The sequence below is a fragment of the Dermochelys coriacea genome, chromosome 2 (genome assembly GCF_009764565.3).
Source record: "Dermochelys coriacea isolate rDerCor1 chromosome 2, rDerCor1.pri.v4, whole genome shotgun sequence".
In the NCBI taxonomy this organism is placed as follows: domain Eukaryota; kingdom Metazoa; phylum Chordata; order Testudines; family Dermochelyidae; genus Dermochelys; species Dermochelys coriacea.
Window position 1 is genome coordinate 141,722,516 of NC_050069.1, and position 16,460 is coordinate 141,738,975.

General features: G+C 39.3%; 1 protein-coding gene across 14 annotated transcripts in view; it reads left to right on the top strand.

Moving 5' to 3' along the window:
• The window catches only part of CTNND2 (catenin delta 2), a 1,224,220-nt gene that overhangs the window by 722,793 nt on the left and 484,967 nt on the right, over positions 1-16,460 (top strand). For 10 of the 14 annotated variants that reach the window (XM_038392622.2, XM_043508458.1, XM_038392619.2 and 7 more), the window contains one exon: positions 4,570-5,116. In XM_038392622.2, the coding sequence (XP_038248550.1) occupies positions 4,570-5,116 (547 nt within the window). Of the gene's footprint in view, positions 1-3,638; positions 3,896-4,569; positions 5,117-16,460 lie in introns of those variants that run through there. The other 4 variants (XM_038392626.2, XM_038392629.2, XM_043508465.1 and 1 more) reach the window with 4 other exon arrangements.

The window sequence follows — 16,460 nt, forward strand, 5'->3', positions numbered from 1 at the left end:
AGAAAATCAATTATCTTCTTAAACAAAGAGATCACGTTGGTCTGGCAAGAGCTAACCTTTGTAAAACCATATTGTATTTTATGCCAATTTATCTCTATGTCCTTAGCTACTCTATTTCAAAATTTGTTCCAAGATCTTGCATACAAATGTGTTCGAATGAATGGGCCCGTAGTTTCCCAGATCACTTTTTTGGTCCTTTCTTAAAGATAGTTTCTCTCTTTCTAATTCTCCAATCATAGGGTAAAGCCCCGAATTTGTGGATTCATTAAAAATCCTTGCTATGGGGCTTGCAATGTCATGTGCCAGTTCCTTTAATATTCTTGGATGGAGATTATCCCGGCTCCCCAGTTTGGTCCTGTTAAGCCATTTGAATTTTGCTTCCACCTTGTATGTGGTCATTTTTACTTACTTATCATCATTTAGCCTCCATTAGCCACCTGCCACTGCCCCTGAGCTCCTTGTTACCCTTTTAAAACCTGAGGCAAAGTATTCATTTAGGTGCTGGGCCGTACCTAGATTATCTTCAATCTCCTCCCGAGCCTCAGTGCTTTGTGGTCCTACTTCTTCTTTCCTACTGTGCAACCTGGACTGTTGAAGTGCTGAGTTCCCTAATTCTGGGCTGCCTAGCCTGGGCTGACTTTTACACCTGCTTTCCCTGTCAAATCAGCCATTCCTAGCCTTCCCAGCCACTAGCAAGTAAAATCACTCCGAGATTTTTACATGAATGGTCTCCCAGCTATCCAGGAAGAGATGCAGAGTGACACCCATATATCCCCAGCCCCAGCCTTGCACCCCAGGAATGTGTGTATTGCACTGTACAGTGCACTGCTGAACAGTGCAAGCTCATAGTCTGTCATTCCAACATTGGGAATGATTGTACGCACCAGCTTTGCTGTATCAAGAGAAGTGCCCCTTGCACTTCAATTCATATGTACACTGAATCCAGATAAAACAATAAAACAAATTTATTAACTAGAGAAATATGGATTTTAAGTGATTTACAAGTGATAAGGCATAAAAGTCAGAGTTGGTAACAAAAGAAATAAACAGATGAACACACAAGCTAATTTCTAAACTTTTCCAAGGCTTAAAAGCAAAAAGGTTTCTCTCACCCAAAAGCTTTCAGCAGTCTGTACTGGCTGGAAAACCTCTGAGCCAGGACCATCCCCCCCATTTCAATTATGCTTCCTTTAGTCTTTCAAGCGATCTTGCTGCCATGAGTGGAGGAGAGGTAATTTGTGTGTGGTGAGTTTTCCATTCTCATACCTTTTTTCCTCCTGTGACGATTATCCCCCACTGGGGTGTAGACAAAGCAGTTCTCTGTGAACGTGAGATTTGAAATGACTTATCTTTGTTTACAGTCTCCCCTGCTGAGCAATGGTTGCTTCAGCAGTTAATATTTTTAACACCTGTGGTCAGTCCTTTGTTGTCCCTGAGGAGCTAGTCTATGGGCGTTCCCCAGAATTACAACATATTTCAGTAACAAACATATGGTAAAATCTCATAGCTCCATGTACAATGTTGATGCACATATTTTATCAGGAGGATGATGTTCAGTAGATTTTGAGTTTTCACATGATACCTCACAAGGTATACTTTGAACAAAATATATCATAACCGTATAAAGTCATGAATCTGGGTCTAGGGTGTCACATAGGGTACAGGATGTCACACCTAGCATTGGTTCCTTGCCAGTGTACTTCAGCGACCTAAATAATCTTAGAGTAAAGTCTTGCATTTGTCTTCCTTGGACTGTTGGAGAACTCTTTGTGGGCAAGCTCAATTTTCATACAGGTTGGGCCAAGCTGCCATCTACAATGGTGTCCCATACATTCCTCAGTTCCCTTGGACCTGCTGGATTTTTAAAGGTATCTTCCACAGTTTACACATCGAGGACCTGGTTTTGATTGGAAACTTCTTGTGGTGTGGAAAGATGAAAACTATACTTTTTCCAAATACATCATTGCAAATTCAGCTGCAGTTTGGATTGTCTTCTGTGTTTAAGCAGAGATGGAATATAGTCCAGGATGAAACTAGCTTTTAAAAATCTTTGATATAATAAATAAGGCCATATATTTCTGATTTTTCTTAGTAGTGTTATAATGGATTGGCTGTTTAACCAGAATAATAAACATATTTGTGGATTTATGTTTAATGTTGTGGTCTTCTACTGATGTCAGTCAGTGGGATTGTATAATTTCAAGATAGTTAAGATACAAGGGACCCGTAGTTATTATCTCTGCTGTCCATTGACTTCATTAGGGTTTGTATTTTTCCTGTGGTTTCAGTAGTTTTTACAAGTCCAGATCTTGCATTTTTAGTAAGTGAAGCAATTTCTGGTCATTTGAAATCCATGAGACTTTGATATTGTCAATTCTCTTGTGAAAGACCTCCATGTTCTGGGCTCTGGGCACCTTAGCAACTCTACTATTAACTACTATGCCTACTACCTTTCTGACGTACAAAGCTGAAAAGTCCTTTGAAACACATGATTCATGTGATAATATTGCTTATACCCTCTTATTACCAATACCGAGATAAAAATATGTTAGAATATTCTTCCCAACACTAAGTAAAGCACACATAATCAGGGGAGGACCCCAGCTATACAAGAGAAGTAAAAATAACTAAGATTTTGCTGGAGGGGAGCTCACAGACAATGCAAGCTTACAGCAACTTGTACTGATCATCTTGTATTTCTTTCCTCATACAATGGGCCAAATTCATCTAGAAGGTAACTCACTGAAATTGAGTCAAAATAAATAGAGTTGTATACCAGAGATAAATTGGTTCCTTTTTTTGTTTCACTTGCTTGCATACAGGACATTATTTAAAAAAACAAAGAAACAAACAACACCCCACCTTGCCCCCCAGTGTACTAATAAAAGTAATACATATACAAAGCAATACAATTTTTTTGAGAATTGTTAGAGAATTTAGGATTGTTTCACATATTAAAATAAAAGTATTTGCAGTATTTAAAAAAGCTGTCTCTTTTCTAAATACATTTTTGACTGAATTAAAAAAAAATCCAAAAAGCATTGATTGGAATGTTTCAAATTGCACTATCAACTTCCAGGATTTGGAGCACTGTTTAAGGTTTCAAATAATCCTCTTCATGATTGGGGGGTGGGGGAAACAGGGGAGAGAATGTATTTGAAACAAGAGAGTGTCTTGCAACAGAATGCTCAGCTATCTCTCACTCCAGGGTGCTGTTATTAGAGGATTTTAATGTGACCAGATTAACAGCCACAGATGATCTCTTGAGCCTAAGATCCCTGATAAAAATTGGAATGCTGTGGAGATAAGAGTGTACATTCTATTCTTTGCTGTTCCAGAAGGGGCTCAGACACATAATTGAAATTTTTAACAGGTAGCATCTGCTGAGTATTCTCTCTCTCTCTCTCTCTCTCTCTCTCTGCCTAAATTACAAGACTTAAGGAAAACTTTGTGCTGCACTACATGCTGCTAGGAAGATCTAAGACCTCCTGTGCAAAAGTGGCTGGCAATGTACTGTTTTCATTCGAATGCAAATTTCTTTCTGAATGGGATTCAGGGAAAGTACCCACCCCCTCCACAGCTCCACCCCTGCCCTCCTTTTCTTTTGTGCCTTGTAAATAAATAAGAAGCAACTGCCTTTCTCTCTGAAGACACAGCTGCAGGGGGCTCTTAAAAAGGGGGCGGGGAGAGAGAGAAAAGACACACACAGGCACTGAGAGAGAGAAGAGAAAGAGACAGATGTGGAGCTGGGTTTTCACAGGCTAGGAAGGGTGACATTTTTGTTCTGCTTTTTTCATATCTTCGGTTTCAGTTGCAGCATTTCTCTGTACTGGAAAGCATAATTCCTTTAAAACTGCAAGAGTCTGATTTGAAAGTCTACATCTCTTTTTATAATGTATTTATTGATTTCAAATGGCAGAAATCAGTCTGTGTGGTGGCAGCAGCAGCAAATTCTGAGGAGTATATTATTCTGGCTAGTCTCCTCTTATAACAAGGATGTTAATTGCTTTTCAATGAAGAAAGTGTGTCAACTAAAATGCTTCTTGAACACCTGTGTGGTTTTTTTGTTTGTTTGTTTTTAGTGAGCTAACATGGGGAGTGTAAAGAAAATAAAAGTTTGAAATGGTGCTGTTTAAAAAAAAATCTCCAGACTAAAATGTTTTGGTAGATAAACTGTAACTATTTCATTGTGTTTCAGGACAAGAAACTGTTTAATAACAATATTAAACAATTGTATAAAAATAAAATATGCATTAAACTAGATATCAACTTGAATGGTAAAGGGAACTTTTTACTGTTTTGGACTTGAATTGTGAAATATTTTCTGTTAAAGGACAAAAATGTTTTATCAGATTAGTCTCTTAATCCTAAAGGCATTTGTTTCAAACCTTATTAAGGTCATAAAAGGATTTTTGTTTGGTTTGTTTTTTTTCTGTAGCACTGAATTTTCTGTATAGCAGAGAGGTTAAATTTTGCAAGGCTGGGTTAAAAATATATTGAACTCCTTTCCTCTTTTTCTTTTCTGTCTCTCTCTCTTTCTGATGGTTCTGTTTTCTTTTCTCGGTACAGGGCACAACTAGTCGAGCAGCCCATTTAGCTGGATCTGAGCCTTCTCAGTCAAGAGAGTCCTTTGTGCCAAGCCATGGGAGCGCGTTCCATTTGCCTGATTCCCAGCATTCTTCTACACTTTATTATTCCAGCTCCACTCTGCCAGCCCAAAGAGTGAGCTCCCCGCTGTCCATGCAGCAGGTGGGCTCTCCAACCAAGCTCCAGCGGGTGGGTTCAGCATCGGAGAGCGCTGGATACAGCACTACGCAGCGGGTCTCTTCTCCCAAGCAGTCTCCAAGCCGACTAGCCAAGTCTTACAGCACCAGCTCACCAATCAATATTGTTGTGTCTTCAGCTGGACTTTCTCCTTCCCCAATTCGTGTGACGTCTCCACCCACCATCCAGTCTAATATTTCCTCCTCTCCTATACATCAGCTAAGCTCCACCATTGGCACTTATGCTACTCTGTCTCCTACCAAACGGCTGGTCCACACATCAGATCAGTACAGCAAGCATTCCCAGGAACTATATGCCACTGCTACCCTACAGAGACCTGGCACCCTAGCAGGTAAATGAAGTCATTTAACTCTTTAAGTGTTTTGTTCATTGTCTGCATGGGCAGCCTGGTTTCGTGTTAAAATGTTTTTATATTTGGCTTACATTATTACATTTACATGAATGAGGGAGGAAAAAAGATTAATTCGGGAACTCTGATCTCTAAATATATCTTGTTTGAAATATTGTGTTTTAAATGCATCTGTTACAAGTAATGTATCCATATAGCAGCAGCTGCATATAAGACAATTAAATTAATGAATACAAGACATTAAGGGGTCAGGAAGATTAAAGAATTTGGAGGGTCTTTTTGAAAACTACCTTTTGAGTGAGAATTATGTTTTCAGTTCAGTCACTAGTAAGCTGTAAACCTTATTAAAAAAAAAAAAAACTACTCCTCTTTACTCATATTGATTCATCAGATCTTTTAAATATTGGGTAAATCTTTTATTGAGAAGGTTAAGGGACTTGCAGCATTAAGCACTGAAATCCTGTTTTATAACCACAATCAAAGTACTGAACATTCCACCCCAATAAGTTATTTCTCTACCACCCCTCCCCCCTTTTTAACAAAAACCTCACATGGGGAATGCCCCTTCCTTGATCTGATGTGATTAGATGTAATTGACAATTTCTGCACTACTTAGCAGAAATTTCAAATACACTAGATTATACTGAATTCTATGTGATGGCTGTGTGGTATTTACTATGCATTATGGAACAAGCAGCAATCACCAGTTTCATTTCTCCAAGAAGCACAAACTTTAGGCCAGATCCTGAAATTGGGAGGCTGTTTTGTCTTCTAAATCACTTAACTACAGATCTGAATTTCTTTCAGTGGTGAATTTTTGTTCTCTCTTAAAATCATTTGAGTTTCATTGCTATAGTAACAGCCACTGTGCTCTCTTGTCTGACATAAATAGATAAATTTGAAGATAAACAGGATTCATACAAGGATTTGCAGTATATTATCAGGCAGGTTACCCAAGTGCCCCTTTGCAATTAATTCCCCCTACCCTCCTCCACCACCAAAAACTGTCAGCATCATAATATGCAACTCTAGTGTTATGCTGTCCAAAAAATTAGGTTAAATTAAGTGACAGTGAAGGAGATGATCCTAGCTTCTTGTTCTGTTTTCCTAAAAGTTATTTGGAAAATCTCCTGTAAAAGCATTGAATCAAAGGAGTCCAGCTAGCAGAAGAACCAGAGTTTATAGCATTTAATTTCTAGGTTTAGTATGCCTAAAAGTTTTCATCGGTAGGGTTAACTGAATGAGGTCTAAATAAAGAACTGTGGACAACTTGACCACTATTGCTGTCAAATACTCTTTATTCCTTTCACAGATGATGTGGTATTATGCTTAGATACAGGATGGATCAGGCAATATATTTTATTGGACCAACTTCTGTTGGTGAGAAAGACACGCTTTTGAGCTTACATGGAGCTCTTCTTCAGGTGGTATTATGCTTAGCAGTTATAAGAATTTATACACACACACCTCTTGAGGGGCTCCCTTTCTCCACAAATCTCAAGAAAACACACTTCTGCCCAAGGCATACAATAGCACATTATAAAATATTGTTATAAATGTGTTAAAACGTCCCAATATTTTGAATTTTAGACTGTTTTGTTTTTATGGAGTAAGAAAATTATTCTATAAAATTTAAATAAGCATGGAAGAAACTGCCAATGTCAGCAGGTAAAAGGGTAAATTTTGTTTAAAATTGTTTGTCACTTGTAAGTCTGATCATTAAGATTCTTCTGTCTTTCCTACTATTTACAATCAATCTGTAGAGCGGTGATCTTTACCCATAGGTAGGGCCCTACCAAATTCACCGTGCCTTTTGGTCAATTTCACGTTCTTAGGATTTTAAAAATCGTAAATTTCATGATTTCAGCTATTTAAATCTGAAATTGCATGGTGTTGTAACTGTAGGGGTCCTGATGCAAATAGGAGTTGTGGGGGGGGGGGGGGCGGATCACAAGGTTATTGCAGGGGGATGCAGTACTGCTACCCTTACTCTTGCACTGCTGTTGCTGATGGTGCTGCCTTCAGAGCTGGAGAGCAGCGGCTGCTGGCCAGGAGCCCAGCTCTGAAGACAGAGCCTCCACCAGCAACAGCGCAGAAGTAAGGATGGCATGGTATGGTATTGCCACCCTTACTTCTGCACTGCTGCCTGCAGAGCTGGGCCCTCAGTCAGTAGCCGCCACTCTCTGGCCACATAGCTCTAAAGGCAGCAGTGCAGAAGTAAAGGTGCCATGGTATGGCATTGCCACCCTTACTTCTGTGCTGCTACTGGCATGGTGCTCCCTTCAAAGCTGGGCACCTGGCCAACACCCACTGCTCTCTAGCTGCCCAGCTCTGAAGGCAGCACAGAAGTAAGAGTGGCAATACTGCGACCCACCCTCAAAAAAAACCTTGTGACCATTTCCCCCCCCCCCCCCCGCAACTGCCTTTTGGATCAGGACCCCCAATTTTAGAAATGCTGGTATCACATGTGAAATCTGTATAGTACAGGATAAAAGCACAAAAGACGAGATTTCATGGTGGGAGATCAGATTTCACAGTCCGTGATGTGTTTTTGATGGTCGTGAATTTGATAGGGCCCTATCCATAGAAATTCTAAAGAAGTCTCTATTATCTCCTCTTACACACCTTAAAAGCTGGTGAGCTTTGTATTGTGCTAACCATCCTTGAGGTATGAAGGCATCTTCTATAGCCTATCAACACCGCTCCTTTGTTGGCCAGGTGGTTTGATGCCAAGGGGTAATGAGCAACTCCCACCCTCAGGGTCTGCACACCAGCACAGTGACCCCATCCCCAATACAATCAGAACAGAGATAACGCCTATGGTCCTGACTCCCTAAGATTCAGCATTACGCTACCTTCTGGATTGATAAGCCAATAGTGGCTATACATATATTTTTAAGGGTTTCTTGTACACCTGACTTACAAAAAGTTGGAACCAAAAGACACTGGCATCTATATTTGTCTTAATTTTTTTTAAAAATACATATTCATTGTGCTAGCCAGATCTAAATATAGATATTAAAAACAACTGAATTTTGGACCTACAATACTGCAAAGGGAAAAGGACATTTTTAAAGCAAGTCATTTATTAAGCCTTAAAGATGGCCTACAAATGAGAATATGGGCTTGCCTCCACCCTGCCCCCTCTCCCCCCCCCCCCCGTTTTCTTCTTTAGGATGTATAAAGAAGGCCTGTTTTGTTTTGTTTTTGTTTTTTTTTTTTTTTTTGTCAAAAAGGTGTTGTGACATTCCCCTCTGGTGTTATCTGGACTGGTGATCTGCTAGGTCATTCCAATCCTTGACTCTGGGAGCCAGCCTTACCCTGCTCTGCTATGAGAACCCCCACTCCTGGGGGTAGCTGCTCCCAGCTACTTGCAACTGAATGACACTAGCCAATATCTCTGGTCCCAGACACAACCCTAGGAACCTCCGTCTTGCAGTGTCAATTATGCCTGCAGGATGCTGCAAGCTTATATGAGTTCATTAATTTAACAAAGAAATTGGTATGTACCAGGCTTGTTATCCCAAGGGGAGACTCTGACATGCTTCAAACAAAATGCACTGCTTCATGTAGAACAAACAAACAAATTTATTAACTATGAAAGATAGATTTTGAGTGATTATAAGTCCAAGCATAACAAAGATTTGGTTAAATGAAATAAAAGCAAAATGCATTCTAAGCTGATCTTAACACTTTCAATGCCCTTACAAACTTAGATGCTTCTCACCACAGGCTGGCTGGTTACCCTTCAGCCAGGCTCTCCCCTTTGATCAGCGCTTCAGTCGCTTGGTGGTGATGTCTGTAGATGGAGGTACAAGAGAGAAGAAGAGCATGGCAAACATCTTTCCCTTTTATCATGTCCTTTCTTCCCTCTTGGCTTTGCCCCCCCACTTCAAAGTCAGGTGAGCATTACCTCATCACAGTCCCAACCTGACCAAAGGAAGGGGGGGTGACTCACTCGAGAGTCCAACAGATCCTTTGTTGTTGCTTAAGCCAATGTCCTTTGTTCCTGTAAGGCTGGGCTGGGTTTGTCCCATACATGCCCTGATGAGGTGTGAACTGCCCCTCTGCTCTTTGGAGAGTTTTTGCCTGGGCTTGCTTTAAACCATGAGGACACATTCTCAGTCTCATAGCTATATATATATATATATATGAAATTACAACCTATAACATTACTATAACAACGATTACTATAACATTACCATAACAACAATGCTCAGTGCATCATGAACCTTCCGATGAAACCCGATATGACAAACTTTGCGTTAGATACCACACAATCATATTATAAAGATGAACATGGGGGTGCTGGATGTTCACCTGTGATGTTCTGTACCTCAGGAGTATTTCTGTTTGGTTTTTAACATTAGAAGTTCATGTCTTTCAGAAGCACAGGAAGACAGTATAGTGCCTTGTAAATTAGTGAAATTATATCTCAAGAAACTGAAAACAGAGCAAGGCTTGTGTTTTTTTTTTTTTCTTATCTTAACACTTATTTAATTCCAATAAAAATGACTAATTAACACTTGACAGAGGATATCTTTTTTCAAGTTAAAACAACACCATCTCTTCAACTAATGTCAGAGGGTTCACAATGTACCTCCCTCTGATGACCCAGAAGGGTCCCAGCCAAAGTAGACTTGACATTCCTGGTTTTGTTTTGTTTTGTTTTTTATCTTATAAATAGATTTCTCTATGGGAGGAGTAGAGGAACTGTTAGTTCTTATTTGTAAAAAGTAGCAAAAAACATAAACTCATTTTAAAAAAATCATATGCAGGACACCTTTAATAGGTGGGCAGTGCCCTTTTAGTTCTTAGAACCATGTCTCTCTTTTCATTCCTTGTTCACTGCCAGTAGTCACAGGATATGGTGTATCCACTCCTGAGGAATTCTGACACTAGCTACTGATGGCTCTGGCCATGTCTCTTGGTTTCTCACTTGGTTAGGCTCCCTTTGTGTAAACTATTTTTTGGCATTATGGTCTTTGGATGTACCATCTGACTGAAGGAATTTGCATGCTATTATGTGTCTGAGAATAGGGCCTTATGTCAGCTCTTCATCACAACCCTTTTATGCTGAATAGGTACTTTTATGTTTTTGATTTGGGATTCTACCATTGAAGTGTTTGTTGTGTCAGTTCTTTCAGGTTTTGCACTGTCACATACAGTATTTGTTAAAAGGCTTTTTATATTGATGCTTCTGTGTTCTTATGGCATCTGCTTTGATGATGTAATCACATTTATTCATCAGCTTTAATTTATTTCATTTGTAGATTTAAGATGTGGGCACAGAACTTGGGGCTCACTTTGCTTAATATTAAATTGTAATTGTAGATGTATACTATCACCTCCAAGTCTACAACGTCAATAAGCTGTTGCATATTGTTCTACAAAGTATCTTTTGCAGAAAAAAATCCATATTCATGCAAATAACTGTGAATACAAATATGTGTTGGTTACCAAATAACATGCTGTTTGCAGTTTGCACCAGTGTTAATTGATTAACTGGTTTATTGATGAAAATAGCTGCTTATGAAAGTGAACCAAGCACAAATGGTGTTAGAGAATATAATAGGTGGGAGCCCTTTACAATTTTATATATGCATTATAATTTAATTTTTTAGGTTGAAAATAAAATATTTTTGTGCCCGTTAGAGGTACCATTAGTAAAGATTAAAGTTCACTTCCAAGGTAGCATAGGATAAAACAAAAAAGTTACAAAGAGCATTTAGCTTTCACTAAAAATGTGCAATGCAAATTTACACATTGCACCCAAACGTGACTGAGTTAGTTTGCATGCAATGAAGTATGCTGAAAAAATTACAATTCCCACAGAGTTTAATAATATTAATTTATCTCAAAGTATAAAAAGTAGCAGTTCTTAAATCATAGAATCATAGAATCATAGAATATCAGGGTTGGAAGGGACCCCAGAAGGTCATCTAGTCCAACCCCCTGCTCAAAGCAGGACCAAGTCCCAGTTAAATCATCCCAGCCAGGGCTTTGTCAAGCCTGACCTTAAAAACCTCTAAGGAAGGAGATTCTACCACCTCCCTAGGTAACGCATTCCAGTGTTTCACCACCCTCTTAGTGAAAAAGTTTTTCCTAATATCCAATCTAAACCTCCCCCATTGCAACTTGAGACCATTACTCCTCGTTCTGTCATCTGCTACCATTGAGAACAGTCTAGAGCCATCCTCTTTGAAACCCCCTTTCAGGTAGTTGAAAGCAGCTATCAAATCCCCCCTCATTCTTCTCTTCTGCAGACTAAACAATCCCAGCTCCCTCAGCCTCTCCTCATAAGTCATGTGCTCTAGACCCCTAATCATTTTTGTTGCCCTTCGCTGTACTCTTTCCAATTTATCCACATCCTTCCTGTAGTGTGGGGCCCAAAACTGGACACAGTACTCCAGATGAGGCCTCACCAGTGTCGAATAGAGGGGAACGATCACGTCCCTCGATCTGCTCGCTATGCCCCTACTTATACATCCCAAAATGCCATTGGCCTTCTTGGCAACAAGGGCACACTGCTGACTCATATCCAGCTTCTCGTCCACTGTCACCCCTAGGTCCTTTTCCGCAGAACTGCTGCCGAGCCATTCGGTCCCTAGTCTGTAGCGGTGCATTGGATTCTTCCATCCTAAGTGCAGGACCCTGCATTTATCCTTATTGAACCTCATTAGATTTCTTTTGGCCCAATCCTCCAATTTGTCTAGGTCCTTCTGTATCCTATCCCTCCCCTCCAGCGTATCTACCACTCCTCCCAGTTTAGTATCATCCGCAAATTTGCTGAGAGTGCAATCCACACCATCCTCCAGATCATTTATGAAATAGACTGTTATACCATCAATTAAAATAATCATTTAAAATAAATACATAGACACTTATGCATTAGTTGTTAATTGAGTATCCATGTACTACGAAATGTTTTTGATTCTTTTAGGATGAACTCTTGCATGAGCTTTAGGGCTAAATCCTGTTGTTGGGCAAATCAAATTATGGATTCTCATGGTTGTGCAGTAGAGCTCTGTGAATAAGCAGAGTCCTGAAAATCTAGCTGAGTCATTCTTGACAGCAGCACAGTTCATGCTTTGGAAGAAGATTGCAGCTTTGCACTGCTCCAAAACCAACAGTACTAATTGTTTAACTAATAATAGTCATCTCTGTGTCTCGGACTAATTTAAAGATTGTGATGTTGGTGTTGGATGCCAAACACAGAACAGGAACATAGTTCTTCTCTTAAATGACTTTAACAAAGATTTCATCCTGATCAGGACTAACATTATATGAAGAGCCATCCACATTGCATTATACAGGATAACAAATATAAATGTAAGAAAAAAACTTTTTCACTGGGCAGGTTATTCCATATTTGCCCGTCATGAATCTTCTTCTGAAGCATGTGTCACTGGCCACAGAGACGTGAAGCTAGTCTAGATAAACCACTGCTCTGAGCCACTATAACAATTCCTATGTCTATGCTGATGCTAGAAGACCTGGGGTATAACAGATAATCTAAAATATTATTCCACATTAGATTATTCCAGGCAATGTATTATAATAGAAAGTCATATGAAATGCAAACAAAAAGTTCAAAGATTGCGTAGCTCCAGTGCTGGACTTGCTATCAAGTTATCATTCTGTACACCAACTGGCTAGGTTCCAAAAGAGAGCATTAAGATATTGCAGCATTTTGTAGAATGATACATGCATGTTAGTTAAGTGAAAGGAATATTACAGAGCTGCTTTTCAGCTCTAAGATGCTACCTGGTCTGTATGATATCACTAGTAACTGTGATGTATCATATTAAAACGTCATCTGTGGCATGCCAGATATTTCATTCCTATGCAGGTATAATTCCTAAAAATTCCAAATCCCAGTACTCGTGTTTTGGATAAGCAATTTTTTATTTAGTTGTATTCATATATACATGGTGTTAAAAACAATAAAAATAAAATCCATTTGCTCTCATATATCACAATAAAATTATACAATATATTTGTTATTATTTAATCTATTCATATTAAGAAGTGCTTCCTATCTTTGGAAAACTTGGCCGATTGGTCTGAGACAAATTAATCTGTTTCAAGATATTAGGTCCCTATCCAGTTCCCTCCCCCACCTCTCCTCTCCATGATATCTCTCTTTGTATTCCCTCTTACCCATATTTCCTTGTCATGGCATATAGGACCTTAACCTCCCATAGAAGTCCATGGAAGAAAAGGACTCTTTTTCACCAGTGAGTGTTATATCAGTTCCTTAGTCTCTACTGTTTTTTGGATGAGAAATACATATTTCCCAATTACCACACTTATTAAAAGGGAAATAGAAATCATCCAGAATGTGTCCCAAATTCTCTGTATTTTCTTGAATGCTGTGCTGTGTACTTTTGCTGAAGCTGAAACCTTTTATACTATCACACATGAAAATACATACATCCAGCCATTTCCCTTGTAGCTCCACATTTGAGGAATAACCTTTTCAGCTGAACTAAAGCCAGCATGAGAATCAGATTTAGTGCTGCACTGTGCTAAAATCATCCTCTTTGGGGAAACTACTAATCCTAAAGAGGATCCAGCATTGAGCATAAAATAATATTTAGACTGTGATAGGCTCCAGATTCCCAGTATCATATTTTAGCCCCCAAATATTTGTTTGTTTATTTAGAGATTAAAATGTATCCCTTATACAATTTCTGAGCATAAATATAAATACTGAAAAATACATATAATGTATTAACAACTAACCAAAATTGACTCCCAACAAAGAATAAATTGTTCTCTGTGCATCGAAACTGCATCCTTAGACAAAACTGAACTAATAGATAGCCCTGTTGTGAAGAACAGCTTTGCTTTTTTGAACAAAAGAAGGAAAAGAAATTCATAGCCCACATTTTTTTACATTTAATCAGAGGTCTCAACCACGGATATGATTGGACCATAACAAAAAGACAACAATATGTTTCAAGTGTTTTCCTTAACTCCGTCTTAATTTATTTTCATAGAATTCTCTGTTTAAAAGAGAACAACATTGCTTTATTAATTTCTACTAGGATGAGTTATTCTTGTTTTTATTTTTATTATTTTAGTAATTTTATGTTTCTACCTGATACAACTTTTACATATTTGAGCATTGTGAATACTCTTTAATTCTGGGACAGAAAGTTCATGTTCTAATTTTTTTCACCCCTACTGTTCTTTTCTCCGTTTTGGACTTTCCTTTTCGCCAGCAAGGCAAAACACAAGGCTATTTTGAGGCCTCCAATAATGTGTCTTCATTAGTTTCCTGGTCAGAGAGCATTCCAAAAATTAAAATTGGCCTCCTTGCTACACCTTGTGATGCCAAGCTGTTCTGTGCAAAATACAAATGATTTTTCACCTGCCTGGGGAGTAAAAATCCTGAGGTTGGTCCCAAAATTGATGCAAGTACAAAACATCATAGTTGCACTATCTGGTTGATTTTATTTCTCTTATTTTATTGCCAATTCTCATTCATTCCTGTTCCTTCAATGATTATTATTAATTAGTATTACAGTACTGCCTTGGGACTTCAACCAAGAACAGGACCTCCCTTTATTACTCACAAACATACTGTAAGGGACACAATCTACCCTGAAGACCTTACAATTTAAATAAGCGAAAAAAGAGTTGGGGGATAAGGAATATAACATACAAGCAGAGTGAACAACATGATGGTCTGCAAATGTCATGTTAGTTCCATGCTTTTTTTTTTCTTTCTCGTATAAAAAAAGATAGGGTTTTGTAGAGAAAGGATTGGCTGAATAGAGAGAAAAGGGAGGCAGAGGGGTAAGCTGAACAGAAAGCATATAAGAGAAGCATGGAGAGGATGGAATGAAGCTGAAATGAACAGACTGTGAGGGTGAGCATGGAGGAGTTGGAGCAAACAACCAATCTGCAGAGGGAGAGAATGTCCAGAGTAAAAAATGTGCACAGCTGTCAGGCACTGATGAATTCATCAGAGTCCAAAGCAGGTCTCTGCTAGAGCTGCTATTCTCTTCTCCTGCTGGCTCAGTTTCTTCCAGCAGTTTCTTTTGTCCCCAAGCTCACATGGCTTCAGGGAGGGGTGAGGCTACATGGGTGTTGGTGTCCCCGGGGAGGTGGTATCCCCTGCATAGTTCTGGGTCTTAGGAAGTGGCAATCCTGGCTGGGTCTCCGTTCCTCCATGGTATGGCTGTACCTGCTTCAGACACTTTGCTGTTGCTAAGAGAATCTTTAATTAGCTCCTCCCAGCAGTTCCTTTTGTCCTGAAGCTCACATGGGTGGAGAGAGGGGGTGACATTGCGTGGGTCCTGGTGCCTAGGCATGGGGGAGACTCCCCTGCACATTTCTGGCTCCAGAGGTGCAGGGGTAGCGATGGAGGAGTAATTAATATCTTTTTAAACAAAAACCCCTCTTGCTATATTGTCTATATCAGAATGGATACATTCATATGTTCAGTTTGTGCCCATTCATGTATCCTGGTGCTACATAGTTTTATATGATACAAATTCTAGCTCATTTCAGATCAGAAACTCTAAGGCTAACCCCTGCACAATGGAATGTAAATCTCTTTGGCATGAAAGACAGGAGATTGATAATAAGTGTGTCAAGATTCTTTGGTCACTTACCATGTTCCTCATATCTTGGAGGGGAGTAAGGGCATGCCCTTCATTTTTACTATAGTAGACATGCTTATAGTCCTTGCTGGTCTTTATGATATACAAATTGTATGTAATGGATGAAGTGGCTGAGGAGAAGACTGAACACTGATATTGGAGAACCTGCTACAGGTATAATTAGTTGCATCGTGGAGAAATTTTACAGTCCTCTGTTGTGGCTCATCTTGAGACAAATAGAACTTCCTTCTCCTTGGTCATAGCAACTACAAACCTCAAACCAATGGAAGCATGTGTGGCAAGTGTTAGACAACTACTTGACCTCCTCAATGGCTCTCTTGTGGGGAGACATGTCTCTTTGAGTTCCATCATGTCCTCCTTCCTGTTCAGCATGTATTAGAAATTGCTAGGTGAGATTGTGAAGTGTTTTGGGCTGCAGTTTCCTCAATATACTAATGATGCTTAGCTCTACATCTTCTTTTCACTGTCTCCAGAGTTTGCAAGCTTATTACTCTTGAAGAGCAAGATAGCGATCTGCGTAAAAATGAATAGGCTGTGTCTCAACTCAGATAAATTGAAAGTTATGCTTTTGGCCAAGATAAAGCACTTGCAGAGTTGAGTGGAGGTGATATCTGCAGCAGTCAAGTTTGCAAAAATGCTTTAAAATCTTTTGGTGCTGTCTGATTCATCACTGTCCCCAGATTTTCAGG